Raw genomic sequence first — 19,176 nt, 5'->3', positions numbered from 1 at the left:
GCACAAGACATTCTGCGCTGACCGGTCCAGCGGTTTGTGAGATTAGCTCAGGACACGCACGCGCACACACATACACACTTCACTCTTCACTCTTCAAGACTGCATGTAGGGATCTGCATAAGGAAATCAACAAATCAGCTAATTCCATGACATTGGCCTTCTTCCATGGAGGCTGTATAAACAGATCAGGGGGATCTCTTCCTCTCCTAATATTCACTGGCATCCATCCCCTTCACCAGAACGCCAGCTTAATGAACTTCCTGTAAGAAGCTCAGAGTTGTCTCTGTGCAAGATGCCAACTCTGACATATCTGTTTGCTTTCGTGCTGCTGTCAAGCGACTGGTGTCCTACCAAGGGCTTCAGACCCCACTTGTGACTTGTCACACACAAGGACTATTGAAACACAGCATCTGTTGGCCCTCTCTCACCAGCTAACTCACTCACACATGCACGTGCACACGCACACAAATGGAGACACTTAGCCGGAGAGGCATATTGGGGGGAAATTATGTATAACTGGCACTCTTCTCACACAGCGTCTACCATTCATCTCTCCTATGGTAATTAGCAGTAATCAGTGCTGAAACAGACTCGGCTTGGCAAGAGTTCCTCACACAGGGCTGCAATCGTTCGATATGCTATGCTGAGGTTTGTGCCGTGTGACGTGGGAGTCTGCAGGGTTCGTGTAGCGATCGATAGCCATTAGCGTGCGTGATTGTACCATAAAGTCGATGTTGTTGTCCTCATTCTTGAAAAACTCCATTAGCTTGTCAAACCGCTGCGTCTCCACACACACCTGCAAAGCAAAACATGCATCATTTACTTATCCACTGCTTCCAATGGTGTGAGAAGGAAGTCAAGAAACAAATTATTTTATGCCATCAAATTGGTCAATTTATTATACAGCTAGCAACCCTGACCCCCAATCCTTCATTTTCGTTTTATATGAACGATGACGCAAGCTCCCTTAGCTAAAGCGATTCTAGATTTCCTCTTTCACTATTCCCTATACACAATGTCTCAAGACACCTCCCCCCTCTGGCACCACTGGCTTTAGAACTGGCATGGCCTATTTTCCCCTCCTGTCTGTGATTACTATACAGTTTCAGAGAGAGAGAGCGAGAGAGCGAGAGAGAGCGAGAGAGCGAGAGAGCGAGAGAGCGAGAGAGAGAGAGAGAGAGAGAGAGAGAGAGAGAAACAGACAGAGGAGAAAGATTGAGAATCATATCAAGCATAGAGACAGAGATGCTCTGCAGTTCAAACACTGCTCAGAGGCAATGCAGAAGAGACAGGAGGATGATTAAAGACTGAGGAGGAAGGAAGGGCTTCTATCCACAGACTTCTGTGTAATGCTTTGTGCCATAACCTGCACCCTGTCTCATTAGAGAGAGAGAGAGAGAGAGAGCGAGAGAGAGAGGGAGGGAGGGGGAGGGGGAGAGAGAGAGAGAGAGATCTTCATTTTAATTAATATCAAGTGTTAATTAAAACATTAATTGTATTTAAACAGATTATACTTTGAAACAATGTGTCACAGTGATACTGTAGTGGTTCCGATTATCAGTCCATTTCAGCCGTGTTGGAACCATGTTGGAACATTCCCTAAACCCTGTTCCACATGCCAGTGCTGTTGAAGAGTAGCCTAATATTAAATATTTCATTCTGGGCTGTAAATATTGCATTAACTGCAGTCGGCCCGCCGTTTCCGAATCCAGCCTACAAATTGGACTGCTGTTAGCACCTACCGTCAGAAACTACCGCGTCCTTCTACGGTAGCCAGAAATATCTTACACAGACGGGCAGGTCAGACAAGGCTGTCTATTGCCCTTCTCCCTCCCTGTTATACAGACTTTGATGTGGTTGCCAGATCTGCTCAACATAACCGCCCTTCCCCCCCTCGGTACCGGTGAGGTCGACTGGGTCTCCTGCGCTATGCAGCCCAACCGGTGCCCCGTGAGGTACTGACAAAGCGCTGAATCGCATTCCTAGATGCTATCCACGCTTAGGAATGACGGATACGCCGGGTCTCGCGTCTGCCTGGGCTGCATTCCTCCTGCCTGAGTCACCGTTTGAAATTACACAGCTGAGATATAATAACACATATCCCCTCCCGACTGCCTCAGACCCCCGTCCGTACCTCCTTAAAGTTGTCGAATGCAGAGAGAATAATTTCATGGCCGCCTCTCACGAGACAAACTGCCGCCAGCAACTCCAACACGAGAGCTTTGGTTCTGTGAAAATAAAGCAGTGGGAATAAAAGCTTACGGTAGGAAATATGCCAATTATGCCAACAATTGATGACATTTACAGTCCATACAACAATCTCTACATAGTCTACTTCTACTATGCACACCAATTATTGTGTTTAGAGCAATTATGTCCTTTAAATTCATAACATTTGAAACATTGACCAATGGCAAGCGCTTTAAAAGAATTTAATAAAAAAGAGAGAGAAAACTTCTGGTGTTTTGATTGATGACAATGAACCTTGACAGAACTGTACTTACTTTCATAGCATTAAAGTTGTTTTATTAGTTGTAGACTAACTGCGTATAAAAGTGCAAAAAGTTTCATAATAGAACAGGCTGAGGAGGTTTCAAAACTCAATAGAGTTGTACCATAATCAACTCAATAGAGTTGTACCATAATCAAATCCAGTGTAACCAGGTATAAAGAATTAAACCCTTTCAGATGCGCGTACGTGCATGCGGCAACAGGGTGTGTCAGTGATGTGCATGTGGGTACACAGGACACCCTGTGCCTTTAGCTGATTCATGCAGGATTTCTCTGCCTGGATGAGATGTCATGTGACGTAACCATTTATGGAAAATACAGAAGCCTCAGGACTTCAAAGTTTAAACTCACACACATTTGCATATTTGTTTTATTATTTGTTCTGCTAAAAGTACAACTCAATTACACAAACAGTGTAAAATGGGTCCATCTGCTGCCTGTCACAGCAGTTATGTATTACAGGCAAGACAGGGTTACCGCTGGGTAACCCTGTCTTGCCTGTCAGGATAAATGGGCTCTGGGCAGCGCTCGACGATAACTGCACCGGGGTGTTCAAAAGAGCAGGTGCTTTGGGGCTGGCAATCAATAAGTAGGAGAGCAGTCACCACAGCCACTCTAAACTCTAGGGTTAGGGATGTCTTCTGTCATCTAAAAATAACTTTCTGTAACCTACCTGGGGTTCTTGTTGTTGAGACTTAGTGCAATTTCATTCACAGCGTGTGGGTGCGACATGACCATGTTGAAACCATACTGCAGCAGGACAAATAAATTGAGGAGGAGAGAGAGGGAAGTAAGTGAATTAACAGAGAAATGAAGCAACAGCTATTTAATAAACAACTGAGCATCTCCTTCTACATCAAAAATAGTGGAAACCAGACAAACCGAGGAATTTCTTAGGTCTCAACAGAAACATGGCAGCCGAACAAATTGGATTTGTCCTGAGATAGATATATACTTCAGCCAACTGACTGACTGTCTGTCTCACACACACACACTCCCACTCTCTCTCTCTCTCTCTCTCTCTCTCTCCTGGGGTTTGGGGAGGCCTACAGCATCTTCTCACCTGGTAGTTCATGATGGCTCTGAGGCACATGATGCAGACGTGGACGTCGTCCTTCTTACACACCAGCCTGGAGTTCTTCAGCGTTCTCCGGCTGGGCAACGTGTTGCAGCTGAAACACAAGAGCAGATAGGGTAAACACACAGCTAAGTGGAGGGAGATAGAGATTCATTAACTGTTGTTCTCCAACTTGAGGGTATGCAGTGCAGTGTGACGACCAGAAATACATGTTTCTGAATACAAACAAATAAACAAACACAGACTAACACATGGCTTGGGTAAACACCACAAAAGCAGACGCCATTTGTAAGCTGCAGTCCCACATACGCGGAACTCCAGCCCCTCGTCTCACGTCCAAAAGGCCATTAAATCTCCGTGCCACTTTACATTAACAGACACAAAGGCTGTATAATCTACAGCAGCACCAGGGACCACATGGCTGCCCCCTTTCAATTGTTTTAATTTAACCATCCCACACAAAGATATCACTTACAGCTAGTATAATAGCAGCATGGCATTTGCATGCAGGGCAGTGATCTCTCCAGCATTGAGTGGACAACAACCGAGAGACTGGGTCTTTTTAACCCTCCCGGTGCAGCTCGCGCTACAAGCGGCAGAGCGCCAGTGTAGCAGCGGTGCTCATAATGATTAGAGCAGGCTGGCGCTAAACAGGGTTTATTTTGAGACCCCTTTATCACGAGACGCTTCAACCAGACAGAGTTCTGGGAAATAAAACGCCTCTTTAGGCTACAGATAGACACACTGATTCATGTCAGTTCTCATGCCTTGGGGCGTGACTCTGACTTGAGTCACGCATGGGGAGGCGGGTGTGTGTGTGTGTGTGTGTGTGTGTGTGTGTGTGTGTGTGTGTGTGTGTGTGTGTGTGTGTGTGTGTGTGTGTGAGAAACTGTCTCCTGAATACAACCATAGCTCTTAAAAAAGAGGCAGCCAAGGCTTAATATAAGAGGATGATTTAAGGTGGAAATGTGAGAGAGAGAGTGTGTGTGTGAGTGTGAGTGTGTGTGTGTGTGTGTGTGTGTGTGTGTGTATCTGTCTGTAGAGTTGCCTGTGACCAGTCACCAGACAACTCTATTGACAGAATTGGAACGCTGCCGAGTGTGGTACGGCTAAAAAGAATACATCATCAAGGACCAGCTCTTGTTCTTCAGCAAACAACTTAAGATTTGGCACCAACTAAAAAGTAATCACTTGGAGGAAATTACTGTCCATGTTTCTAAATCGCTTGATTGGAATGATGCAACTGTGGGGAAATGAGAAAAGTTTGATCTCTAAAATACACAATACCCCCAATTCTTGTTCTTGACACTGCAAGACCATAATAACCATAGCATCTATTGAGTGATACTACAAAAACATCACATCACTTGGAACAGAACTACAACTATAGGATAGACTAGTATAGAGAGGAGTAGTACTAGGTACCAGTGTTGGGGATAACTGCGACATTCACTCATCTCGTCTCTGTCAAACTTGCACGTATGTTACGCGAACATCGCTGACCGGGCCAGCAGTCTGTGGGGATTGCATAATAATTCTATCAATGGGTCACTACGTGACCACTGGTCTTGTTTATTAACCCCCTTATTGCCCTTGGCGGTATTGACGTAGTTCATTAATTAATTCCACACTACCGTTGATGGTATTGACGTAATTGTTTTATTCCTTATAATCGGGGGGTTTGTTTTAAATTATGTAGCAACTTTTAGCATTTGTGGCTAACGGCCGATGTTCTCCACCTAAAACCGGCCAAAATCCTTGCGTGCGCGCACGCGGTCTTTACGTGCATAGCTGCTCAAAATGAGATATTCAGGGCTTGATTAGAGCTTAATTTGACTTTGATATGAAAACAAACGACGATCGCATAGCATCGGGGACAGATTACTCTGACACACAGTGCAGAAAGATAGCGGATGTTGGCATCCGTTGAACCAGAAATGATTGACGGTCAGATTCGGAATTCGGTCAAAATCGGCATAATGGTGAAGTTACCGCCACCATCAGGACTGGGTGACTATACTATATGCTTGCCCCGTTAAAATTAGGTATATTGTGTAGATCACAGATTTTTCTATTGGCATTAAAATGATTCATTAAAAATATGAATAGTGCAGGTAGAAGGCACAATAAGGCCATAAGGGGGTACATTTGTCGTGACATGGCAAGAGATTGAAAGAAAACTGAGAGGTTGCCTATTAGTACGGTTGTGGAATATAGAGGGTATGCACGTGACATCATCATCATGCCCAGAAGTTACGCGCAAACGCCTACCGAGTGGAAAAAACTACTTTCTGGCCTTGACAGCCCTTACATCCAAACAGAGAAGTCCTATTTGATTGCATTAAACGACGTTAAACTCACTTTGCCACTCACTTTATGCATGCGCACACCGTCTATTCACACAATTTTTGGATTTATTGGTGAAAGGAGGTGAATGTCAATGCAAATTAGCCATGGTGAAGCCCTGCATGGCTTTGCAACACTGGTGGTCACTCCGGTAGGCCGCACTCTTGATTTGATGTTTATACCAAGAGGGGTTTTAATCGTCGGTAACACAAAATGAATCTAACGATTGTAACGGAATACTTTTGAATGGCGGTATAATCCTGTAACGTAACAAGTTACTTTTAAAAGTAACATGACCCAACACTGGTAGGAACTAAGAACACAAAGTACCCACTAAACTAGTTCACTTGAAGATAACACTACTAAACTAGAAAAAGTGCCCCTCGGGGCACAGGTCTCCACCAGGGCAGGTCAGGTTGTGGCCTCCTGGTGGCGCTATAATAGGCCAATGTGAAAAGGGTGCCATTTCTTCATACGCCTTTGATGGCAATTGGATGATTTCAGGCATTTCGTTCCAAAAATGTGTTTTGCAAAAATCAACCTGTTGGTGGCGCTATAACAGGCCAATGTGAAAAGGGTGGGATATATTCCTCAGCCTAGTAAGAAAATGTGTGAAAGATTTCACGTAAATTGCATGCTGCGTTCATGATTTGAGGCTTTTGTTCAAAACGGGGCAATCTTGCAAACTGTGAAAGCCAATTATAGCCAATTAGGATGGAATATGAAATATCGGACAGATCCGACTTGAGCACATGACCATAGAGATACTGTGTAACGATTTGTGAGATTTTTGGACAGAATCTGGAGGAGTAATATAAAAAAAATGCAGGTCAAAGGTTTATCCTTGGCCTCTAGGGAGTGTGCATGGAACGTTTCACGCAGATCGGTGCAGTTTTAGGTAAAAAATGTGAAAAGCTGCCTCATGGTGGCGCTATAACAGGCCGTTCTGGAAAATGTGGGGCAGAGGTTCATCGTTGGCATCCAGGGAGTGTGTGTGCAAAGTTTGGCATCGACCAGGTTAACGGTGCCGGAGATTAGCTGTTCACAGACGGACGGAAGGACGGACACACACACACACGGACGGAGTGCAAAACATACTCTCTCCCCAAGCCTTCGGCCTGGTGGAGACAACTAGTTCACTTGAAGATAACACTACTAAACTAGTTCACTTGAAGATAACACTACTAAACTAGTTCACTTGAAGATAACACTACTAAACTAGTTCACTTGAAGATAACACTACTAAACTAGTTCACTTGAAGATAACACTACTAAACTTGAGGATGATAAAGAGTTAACTTGGTGTTAACACTCGCTAACACCTACTGTAGCAGCACTTGAGACATACCGTAGGATTTCAGAGCATCTTGGACAGGTCATTGTGCTTGGTGTCCTTTGAGGCAAGTGTAAAGATAAATAAGGCAATTGAATTCTTAATTTAATATACATAAAATGGAGCAATGATTCTATATGTAGGACAATGAATCAGATCGTGTTATTAACACCATTGTTAACAAACTGAAAGAGCAAGCGGCAAAATAAATATTTTTTTACGAGGCGCTACCTTACTGCGGAAAACTAGGCTAAATTCGGCACACTGGCAGTGAGGGAGCCACACAAGCACCACACAGGCAGTGAGGGAGCCACACAAGCACCACACAGGCAGTGAGGGAGCCACACAAGCACCACACAGGCAGGGAGGCAAGAAACAAAAGCAGAGGAAAACTCGATTTGCTCTTAAGGGAGGATAATTCAGTTTCAAGCACAGGAGGAGACTACAAATAACTACAAATAACTCAAATCCCTGACACAAAGAGTAGCCCAAATTAGTTTGGCAGTGCGTGGTATGTGGGGGCCTGTGTGTGGGCCTGTGTGTGGGTGGGGGGGGGGGGGCTGTGTGAGTGTGTCGGTCTGTAAAAACATGCACATGTACATCAGTGTATAGTGTGATTAAGGTTAATTAGGTGTCGCAGAAAGACAGCTAGGTGTGCTTGCGCCATAAAGCTAAGACCTGCCTGCAGCTGAAGACTGGAAGGCAGAACAGTGGAGGACTATAGGAGAACACCAGAACAAAACACAGTCAGACTCACTATGTAGCCTCCATATATTGCAAATATATGTTAAGATGAGGCAAAGGGAAAATGAATGACTAAACCGTTTCTAATTAAGTATTGCCTTCTGTATTGATCAGTCAGTAACTAAAAACATGTCGAAGTCATGGAAAGCTTGCCGGAAAAAGCGTGATTTAAAAAACAATTATCTTCAATTGCAAAATGGCTAAAAACTCAACATGCATGCAACATGTAATATAAATTCATCAGGAGTTTCTATATTAGTTAGTTAAGAGTACCCCTGCTGTCTCTAAAAAGTAAATCAATCGTTATTTTGAGAATATATACACTAAGGCTAAGCCATAAAAAAAATGATATCCTAATAAAGACTTGAATGTCCATTTATAAATTGTCTGAAATGAAAAATCCTGTTCAAATGATTCCCTTTACTTTACGCTAAACCCTTCAGGATTACGTTCTAATTTACAATGACAGTGTATGTATGTAACAATTGTCCCTGCATAGTTAAGAGTTAACACTTAACATCACAGCAAATTAAATTAATATGGATTAATTCCCTCATGCAATGGGCAGTTTTAGGTAGACACATGCTGCATGGTGTCAATGGTATTCTTTGTGAACCGTTCCTTAGAGCCAACCCGTTTAGACGGGAGGATTAAAGCTTACAGACGTCCATGGAGAACTGCACCAGGACATCAATGGAATGACAAGAGGGGATTTAGGTTGTAGAGTCACAAGTAATACATAATTGGATGAGATTTTGTTCGAGAGTGAATATTAACATGAATTAACTGCTGCGTAATCCCATTGCACAGACTTGGGTATTAAGATGGTCACTGGCGTTTAAAAAAAGATTTTCTCCTTAGATCACGTGAACAGAAAACCAAACGGTCATCGGGAAATATATGTCATCAATGTGTCAGCGCACGCACGCACGCGCGCGCGCGCACGCACGCACGCGCACGCACGCACGCACTAATTCGAGGTTGGACCCTATACTGTATATCAGCTGTTTTTGAAAAAAATCTGAGCTTGTAGATCGGCCATTTTCACTATTTTTGAAAATAGCTTAAGTGGTTGAAGATTTGTATGCCTTGTGACCACATAAAGAGCTTTTTCAGACATCACTTGAAACATGTGACCGCACAACAATCACCGTTCAGTCACAAGGCCCAAAATATCTGAAACAATACTTTAGTAGAAGGGTTCGAAAGCCAGTTACACTTTAATCCAGTACCGAGAAGGCAAATTATTAAAAATGATTAAGCTCAGAGTCAAACAAATATCTTATTGAATCATTTCACAACAACATCTGTTCCACATGATTTAATGTAGTTTTTAGAAGATAGAAGGCTAGTGTTCCAGAAGATAGAAGGCCAATGGTGTGTTGTCATTAACCAACATATTCAATAAGGGATTTGATAAGCAGATTCACAATAGATAATATTTATTCTCAATAAAGTCCTTTACAACCCTGACTGAGTGTGTGTTATTATGTGTATCTAAACATTTTAGTCAGTGTGTCAGAGTGTGTGTGTGTGTGTGTGTGTGTGTGTGTGTGTGTGTACCGTAACGTGGAGTGTCGTCCAGCGCGAGTGATGCCGTTCCCTGTGATGGGGGAGGGCAGGGTGCCGCTTCCTCCATGGAGGTCCTCTATAGAACGACTCCAGGACTTTTCCACCGAGTTCTCTGAGTTGTTTTCCAAGCAGTCACCATCAAACCTGTTGTACCGTGGAAATAAAACATTGAGACCCACAAGCCACTGACTGCACAACGGTTCAGCTGAAGATAAAGTAGATCAGACCCAAGGATTTAACAAAAGCAAAACCCTTGAGAACATTGACAACTGTGCTAAATGGCCTATCTGTGTGAAATGCTTTTTTGTTTTTGCTCCGGGGAAGCTTGAAATGCATGGGAGTGATCAAAACAATGACATGGTTACATGACTACTTGAGGGACAATGAATCAAGTCAACAAAGAAAACATTTAACTTTAATTCCTCAATCGTCGTCTGCTCCTCGTTGTTTCAATGTATTCATTATGATTTGATTGCTTTTTGGCAATTAGGAAATAGTGGACCATTGACCCGTCGACTATTTATGTGTCGGAAAAGCGTGTGCCTCCCCATAAAATGTGCATAGTGCAGCTCTGCAGTGCTGATGACAAAGATTAAAACTCAATACGCATCCAGGCATGATAAGCATAGGAGGGGGGTAATATTACAAACAATGAAACTTGAGAAAACCGCTATCCGTTTATACATAACGGTATTTCTATCTTTAGGCTACTTTTTCCAATGTATTTTTTTAACCCATTGGAAAAAGTAGGATATAAAAACGTTTTTATATCCGTCATTTAAATGTCAAATGAATATTAGTTGAAATGTACATTCCTGCTTTGTTACACAACATCGTCATGTTCCAACAGAAACAACAGGGGGGAACCAAGGCAGAGCTGCAGCCGTGTCCAATGTACACATTATTATTTTATGGCTTAACCATTAGAAACATGGAGACAGACGAGACGGACCATAACAGCATATGGTGGATTTGAGGATCAGAATATAAAAACTTTAACTGCGTGGCTCTTTGGCCCTGAATAGTGACCTTGTGGGTAATAATCACAACATCAGTCTATGAATAGAAGCCCATGGTTGATGTACCACACGGAGCAAATGGCTTGGTAGTGGTGAAGAGTGACTCAGTGTTTCTGACAATCAGACGGCCTGGTGAGATGCATCAGCGATGGAGAATGGCAGCATTGTGTTCATTGTCTGCACTGTATATAGCCTGTACTGTATGCGTGGGGTATGTCGTGATGGGGCTGCAAGTGACTTACGTGACGGCATACTGAGCAAAAGACAGATACTCGACCAGCACGTCCAGGCCTTTGTTCTCTTCGTTTAGGAATTCCCGCACCCACCTGAGGAGAGGAAAAGATTGTTTAATCACGCTAAGCCCGGCATCCCTATTTTGGGCACATTTTATTAAAAAAAAATAAGAAATTACAGCTTGTACTGTCGATTGGCTGTGTTTTCACTGTCCGTCGTGTCATGAAATTTATAGGGCTTAGGATTCTGAAATACATTTATGGTCGGACAACATGCGCAACTTATATATTCTGATTACTGTCCCTGTTTCTGTGATTCTGCTCTTTCCTCCCAAGATGGAGCTGGTCTGCTTAAAAGAGACTTGGCAAACACAACCAAAGGCTTACAAATGTGCAAACAATTGCATGTAAAATCATTCACAAATAGGATCTCATTAATAGTTTGAATCCCTCTCACATTCCCTCCAACAGAAACTCATATGCTCACGGTCTCTCTGCCGCGCGCACGCATGCACGCACTCTCTCTCTCCCTCTCTCTCTCCTGTACTGGTAGGGAGTCGGGACAGCTGCCAGAGTGATCAAAAGCTCATTCTCACCTTCCTCACCAGTGCTAAAGTGGGCCAACCATTCAGCACTTTCATTTTTATTCTGCACAGAGAAATCCTGCCAGTAATACAGCTTGAGATGCAACTATAATCTCTCCATATTGGAGCGAGCAGGGGCTAAGTGCTGCATCTACAGCAGCAACCAGTCAATTTACAGGGGCCATGATTGCTTCATCAAGCTACGATTACTCCATCATTAGAGAAAACATTTGCAGAGCATAAACATATAACGACACACACAGGCGGGCCTCAAGGCAGGCTGTGGTAATGGCTAGGGAGAAGGTAGGCTGAAACTCCCCCTAAAAGTCTACTGGGCTGCTCCATTATTAGATCCCCTGTGGTGTAACTATATTGAGGCATGCAAGACAAACTAGCACGTTCAGCAGTGGTGGGAAGTAACCAAGTACATTTACTTAGGGGAATACCACTCATTTTCAACATTGAACCATGTCATTAATTCTTTCTTTCCCATGTCCATATATATACGTACCCGACTGCTAGGGGACGTTATTTGCCGTGTATATATATATATATATATATATATATATATATATATATATATATATATATATATACGGACCCAAACGTATACTCTGTGTATTGAATGGTGGAGCCCCACGGCAGCTTTTAACATCGGTCGGGTTGCTATGCAACGCTTCCGTCACCACCAGCTATGGGACGTTAAAACTTCTCCTTTTTATACCTCCATTCAAAGCAGGATTTTCAAACCTCCATAAGTCGGAATTTAAGTAACAAACAAGAGTACTTTTTCCACCACTGTGCAAGACCAAAGTTAGCGCGTTCAGTCAAGAGATGCCTGGTGGGGCTGTCGTGTGTTACAGGGTCCGGAGGTGTGACCTTGAAGGGTCACATGGTAATCATTACCACAGGACACTAACCAACAATCCTCCCATTCACCGCCACATGTTGCTGCTGACCACTCGACACGAGAAATGACCGGCCTGGTCTGGAATCAGCAGTACGAGCAAACACAATCTAGTCTATTATGAGGCCTGAATGATACATTTCTTCTCACCTCCGGGAGGAGGAAAATGATTATTCACCGTCTGCGGAGCCCTGCCTGTTCCCCATTCTCTCATTCTCTCTGCCACCCCCCCCCCCCCCCCCCCATAGACTAAAATATAATGATTCATTATTTAATCTAGATAAGTTAAATTATGAACAACTACACAGCTTTGCCCGGACAAACATCTCTGCCTCTGTTGTGGTTTGTTGTGGTTTGATGAAGTCAAAAATTAGAGCATGGGCTCATAGATTTGTAGGGGCATGACAGACTGCATTGTCTCTCTCTCTCTCTGTGTGTGTGTGTGTGTGTGTGTGTGTGTGTGTGTGTGTGTGTGTGTGTGTGTGTGTGTGTGTGTGTGTGTGTGTGTGTGTGTGTGTGTGTGTGTGTGAGAGTGAGAGAACTAGCACAACAGACATTTTGGTGCATGCATGCGTCCAATGTGCGTGTGTGGACAGGTAGACATGCAGAAACGTATCGGGACATCCTGTGACTCTTGCTTAACATTCTTCAGAATCTCTGCTGCATCTTGTTGTGATAACATAACAGCAGTCCATCGAGAGGGTCACCAGGCCTTCCGTCTCCACTGACCTCAGATCCCTCCCCTGTAATCTGGCACCAGCAGCCTGCCTACAAATCAAGCCTACATTTCCCACAACACGTCGGGCCACAGTCGCATTACCGATGCTGAGCAATCTACTACAGCCAATCAGGATCCTTAATCACTTAAACAGGGACCACTAGACCAAGACAAAAGGGGCGAGGCTCATTGGAGATATGAATCTTTACTTGGGGAGTGTCGGCACGCCAGGGACTCCGTATCAGCTGAAGCAAGCTGAAGCATGTCACAGCTGAATTCCCCCGAAAGCGATGATACTTCTAATGTGCCGTTATCTGATGTGAAATCATTTTCATGCCATTCTCTAACTTGTATCACTCTAGAAAAGCACACAACAATGTATAAACGCCAGATGAACTACTGGAAATTTTCTTTTTTCCCCCTCAGACACCGATATGAATTTGCCCGCGGATCCCAATTTGAAAGGATTTTGTTGCTGGCGGGGACCCCCCATAAGAGAACATTTGTTGATATTTGATACACACAAAAAACGTTGTAAGCTTGTAAATTAGATCAGCTATTTTTGAATGGCTCAAAAATAAGTGTTTAAACTCTTGCTCGTTTTGCTCAGGGGTCCCCTAACCCCCTCCTCATTTTGCTCAGGGGTCCCCTAACCCCCTCAAGGACCGCTGGGTCCCCTAACCCCCTCAAGGACCGCTGGGCTTCCCCGGACCCCACTTTGTGAACTGGTGAAAGACGACATGCCTTTCTGTGTTATATTAAGCCAGAGGACTGAGGTGAATGGGGGGGATGGATGATGGTAGTGGTTAGTGTAAACGTCTGCGTCTCCGGGTGTCTGGAATGCCAGACTTTCCCCCACAATCCAATACTGCAGGGTCTGGGAAAATCTCTCACAGCAGCCAATGCAACTCTACAGTGACTCACCCTATGTGATTGGTCCGTAATGAAATTTCCAGTTCTCTCAGGACTTGGGTCGACTCCTGTACTCTCCGCCTGAATTTCTGGGGGTGAGGTGGGGAGGGGGGGTTGGTTGTGGGGAGAAAGAAAAAGACAGTGGAGTTAATATTTCATCGGGCTCGTGCTAAGGTCTTAAATCGGTAGCTCGGTGGTATTTTGGCTGGCCCCAGTGAGAGAATAAACTGATGTCGACGCTGAGGCTAGACAAACACACCATCTCTAACTGCGATGACAGTGAGCAGGGCAACATTATAGAAGCCAAGATAAATGTGGTACACAAAACTAAAAAAGGACAGAACAAAAAAGAAAAGCGCTGGCGTTGGGTACCGTTATTCACTCAATAGCCAATCATCATCTTGCCATCTTGGTTTGTTCTCGTGGTGTTTGTTCTTTATATAGCTGCGACTCATCCTGCTACTACTAGCCTGATAAAAGTCAAGACGTCTAATACGTTCAGCTCTGGTCTGAGCAGAGAATAGATATACATTGCATTACATAAATATATTAAAAAATCACACCCGTGTGAACTGAGTGGTGTAAGGTCTTATATAGACCGATCAGCTGTGGTCTGACGTAATGTCTGACGTAATGAAATCACACCAGTGTGAACTGGGTGACCATAGCAACCTTGCTCATTTTTTGGTACGAACAGACAGACAGACAAACAGACAGACACGTAAACTAACAAAGCCAGTTGTAGGAGTGGTTTACACCACTCAAAAAAACACTACACACACATTTTGGGTCTCGTTACTGTGGCTACGGGTGCGTGTGTGGGCCACAGCGCACATATTAACGCTGGTTAATGCGATAGAAAAAGGGGGGGGGGGGGGGGGGGGGGGTGAGTGGAGACCTCTGTGCTTTCATCCCCTCTGATAGGAGGGGGTCTGCAGTGACACCAAAACAAAGCGTCCTGCTGGCTGTTATGCAACCTGTAGAGCAAAACAAGTTGAAGTGAATGACGGAGCCTGTGAGCATCAACAGCCTAGCCCTGGCTAACACTGATGATCACACAACCTCACTATGAGGAGGATCCTCCCTGATGAGGGAGAGTGAAATCATTGCATCATTCCAGACAGAGGAGAGAGTGCGACATGACGAGAGGAGAGGGGGGGGGGGGGGGATCCATCTATTCAGAGTTGAGAGACGGAGCGACTTTCCATGATAGCTTTGTATCGGGGAGGGGAATTTGAGCACGTTAGCCACATGCTAACCCGTTATTAACGTCCACATTAAAGACCAGACCAGCTCCTGGTTCCCCGTCTCTTCCATATGTCTCGCTGGGTTGCAGGGCGGTGTGTGTTTGGCACACGACGAGATAGAATGTCTTTATTAGGGAGGAGCCCTTTGTGTGTTTGTGTGGAAAGCTGAGCGTGTATATTTCAGGGGGTACTGTGCAGGCAGGACACCCCTCCCTCCCTCCATCCCCCCCCCCCCCCCCCCCCCCCCCCCCCCACACACACACACACACACACACACACACACACAACTCACTAAGTACTACCAGCTGCAGCAGAGAGCTGGGGGCTGAGCAGGAAGAGAGAGAAAGAGAGAGGACAGGACAAGAGAGAAAAATAAAACAGGGGAAAGCGGAGGAGAACAAATACATGTGCACTCAGTTGGACACACACAGAGAGGAGAGAGAGGGAAGAGGAGAATGAAAATAATGAAGAGAACAGTTTTGGGGTGAGCGCTCCTCTCAGGAGGGGTCACGGTGAAAACAAATCAATGGCTGATACATTCTTGGGGACTTGTTGGAATGGAGATCTTCCTCCTTGGCTGCCGATTGGCTGGGAGCTGCCCAGAGGAATGCACCGGAGCCTGCCTATGGAAAGCAGAGGCAATGACCTCCAGCTCTCTCACAGCGGCACAAAGTGGCAATTGTTTGAGTCTAAGAAAAGAGGGGAGGGGGGGGGTGATTGGCGCAGGAATGTAAAAAACATAACTCTTTCTTTTTCTCCCTCCTTGTAGTCTTCTCCGTCCATCTCCTTCTTCCACATATCCTCTCTATCCCTTCTCTCTCTTCCAAAATGCTTAAGCTCTCTACCCCCCCATCCCATTATTCCTTCCATCCTCCTTACCCATCTCATTTATCTCTCTCGTTCTCTCTCTCGTTCCTTCTCTCGCTCTCTCGTTCCTTCCTTTCTTTCTTTCTCTCTCTCTCATTCCTTCGCTCTCTTTGACGTTGAATGCTGCAGGCATTCTGATCAAACCTCGGGATACACATGACTTGCTGCTGCTCCATGGCAGCGAGGAGGCTCCAAGAGGGGAGATTGCTCAGGTTTCCTCACTGCCGTCTCCAGAATGCCATATGTGTTGGCCAGTGGGCCAGAACATGAAAATAAACACACAGGGACCAGGCCAGTCTTTCACAAGCCCCCCCATCTAGACCGCTTTCATCACAACACCCTGTCAACCTATGACCAGATAGCCATGCATGACTGACGTGTTCAATAAAAAAAAAAGAAGGGGGGGGGCGGGGGGGTGGGGGTTCGGACTTGGGCTGACTCTGTTAGACAAACAAAGACAAGAGCTGGCTGAATGCTGGACCCTTCAACAGCGTCTGGTCTGGTCTGTCCTGAACCCATCAGCTGTGACCATGTCTAGTGTTTGCGATAGTGACCCCTTTGGCACTGGACTGGAGCAGTGGATGGGGGGCTCTGCTGTCCACAACTGTTCATTGCATTGATCTTCCAATAGAACTTCCAGGCAGCTCCTGGAGATTTGGGGCGGTCCACTTCCTGGTCAAGACCATCTTTACTCTGCCCTTCACAGAGAAATAGCCCTATTCTGGCATGTGTTTAGTTTAGTTCATTTGAACATACATACATTTTTAAAACATGATGGTATAAAGAAGGGAATAATACAATTATAAGGCAAGGAAAAATAAATTAAAATCAAAACATGATGTGCCGGAAAGGCCAAAACAAAAGAAAACAGAAGGGCTTGTCGAGTGGCCTTCCTCATCATTAAGTTTAAACTGAAGTCAATGAAGATATGAGGACGACAAAAACGACAAAATGAGTACTAGCAATAACAATAATAAGAGTAACAGTAATAGTAATAGTAATATTAATAGTAATAACAATAATAACAATAAGCAGTAGAATAATTTATAAACAGCGGTTAGGACGTGTTACTTAAGTTTGATAATAAAAGCTGTAATGATTGTTTCTTGAAGGAGCTATGGCTGGTACAGTCTCTAATATGAAGCAGTTAAGTTATTACAAAAGTGAGGTCCTCTGAATTTTGATGGAGAATTGGGCATGACCTAGTGTTAAAATTGTGAATTTCATTATTAAACTGAAATATATTTTGAAAACAGGCTGGGAGTAGTTTGTCAATTGATTGAAATTGTCTATGTCTGCCCTGTAACCTCTGCCCGTCTGTCTGTCCCATTCCTCCATCTAGAGGAGTGTCATTTGTCAGCCATGATACACATCAGGAGGCTTGAGAATACACCGACATCAGCCCTGTGGCAGGACATCCATAATGCAGTATGGACCCTGTTAAGATGTATGACATGATCTCAATGCTTTTTATTTTACCAGGCCGGAAGAATGCACTTCAATGAATAATAAGCTCTCTGTGTGTGTGTGTGTGTGTGTGTGTGTGTGTGTGTGTGTGTGTGTGTGTGTGTGTGTGTGTGTGTGTGTGTGTGTGTGTGTTGTTCTATTTATGTCACAAACATCACATCCAGCGCAGCAGCAGGATCCAGATGCAGTGTGCTCTTGCTCCGTCACTGGTTCATTGGGATGTAATCGTAAAACTTTAATTCCAGTCAGAATAATTGAAGTATCCGCTATCCGTTATTCTGGCAGAGAACACTGGTTAATTTGTTTATCACAGGGACGAGTCCATCTCCAGCTATGACCCTCCCTTTTCTATAACCCAGCCAAATAGTCTTCATCTTGGCAAAGCCTTGAGGCTGGCTGACAGTTCGCTCTACGGAGGCCCTCCCCCCTTTCTCCCTTCCACTCCTCTTGGAAGCCTGTCCGAGGCTCAGAGGAACCAGCCAGGGCAGACTGTGTCATTACAGGCCCCACCGCCCTGTGACTGCAACTGGAATTTCGTCATACAGCGGTGACACTTTGAGATCCCACCAGTTATCTTGATGGTGCTAGTTATAGTTATTAGGGATAACGTTTTATAGACAATAGATGCTAGTTTTCATCTGCTCAGTTGGTTTACATTTTAATCACTTTCAACCTGGTGCCAGATCAACAAGCTCAAGTGTCGCATCGCAATAAATTGTGAGGAAGTGGTTCTGCTACTTTCATTTTTGGGGTGGATTGTTTGAAAATAAAAGCTTTTCAATATTCTTGTTTCCTGTAAGAAAGGTCCTAACCTTTCTTAGGAACAGGATATTTACTCATGGCCCATAAAAAGGGGTCCACGAACACAAATGCGTCACAGCCCTATGTTTTGGGGAAACACTGCTCCAGAGCCGTTCCCAGGGCTGCCGTGCCATCTTTCCTCAGCTATGGGGATATCCTGGCGTGGAGATAGCGGTCGGGAAGGGAAGGAAGAGTTGAGGCAGTGGAACAGGACTGTATGTTATAGCTAAGTGGGGGCTCTCTCACCTTCCTTGTGACTGCTGGGTCCAGATAACTCCGGAGCTTCTGGATGTATGTGTGAGGGGGATTTTTCACTTGGAATCGTTCCTGTGAGGAAAACAACAAGGAGAGAGAGAGAGGGGAAGAGGCAAAAGGAGGGAGAAGTGGGGGGGAAAAGAGACACAGAAAAAGGGAGGGAGGGAACAAAGGGACAAGCAAATGTTAAGACTTTTGCAGAAACTAGGGGTAACAGTTCAACAACAATTACATGTTTATCAGTAATATTACATTACTTCAGGGCACTTAGTGGTTTAAATCTTTGCACGTGCCAGCGAGTTGTCTCATCCCAGGCGTTTGTATTCTTATATTGTGTGGCTGAACTTATCAAAAAAGAAAATCCAACCCACAACTTGTATTAGAACAACTCATGTATCACCCTGAGCACATCTCCACTATAAGCCGTTGTTGACACTGAATATGCCTACAGAAAATAGAGTTGATGATGATTTGCCAACAATTCATTTACAACTTGGTGGAACGTAACCAGTCTTTAAAAAGAACATACCAGTGTCAATACATTCACAGAGTCGGGCCATATACGGCGTCATACATAATATA

General features: G+C 44.5%; 1 protein-coding gene across 3 annotated transcripts in view; it reads right to left on the bottom strand.

The window, feature by feature from the left end:
• The window catches only part of fmnl2a (formin-like 2a), a 75,098-nt gene that overhangs the window by 23,882 nt on the left and 32,040 nt on the right, over positions 1-19,176 (bottom strand). For all 3 annotated transcript variants that reach the window (XM_079519096.1, XM_079519095.1, XM_079519097.1), the window contains exons 3-10: positions 18,586-18,666; positions 13,970-14,046; positions 10,846-10,929; positions 9,576-9,728; positions 3,575-3,683; positions 3,185-3,261; positions 2,135-2,228; positions 722-796 (exon numbers count right to left, since the gene is read on the bottom strand). In XM_079519096.1, coding sequence (XP_079375222.1) covers positions 722-796; positions 2,135-2,228; positions 3,185-3,261; positions 3,575-3,683; positions 9,576-9,728; positions 10,846-10,929; positions 13,970-14,046; positions 18,586-18,666 — 750 coding nt within the window. The remainder of the gene's footprint in view (positions 1-721; positions 797-2,134; positions 2,229-3,184; positions 3,262-3,574; positions 3,684-9,575; positions 9,729-10,845; positions 10,930-13,969; positions 14,047-18,585; positions 18,667-19,176) is intronic.

This window comes from Electrona antarctica, assembly GCF_951216825.1.
Source record: "Electrona antarctica genome assembly, chromosome: 13".
Lineage (NCBI taxonomy): Eukaryota > Metazoa > Chordata > Actinopteri > Myctophiformes > Myctophidae > Electrona > Electrona antarctica.
Note: the sequence above shows the minus strand (reverse complement) of the source record. Positions and strands in the feature narration are given on the sequence as shown.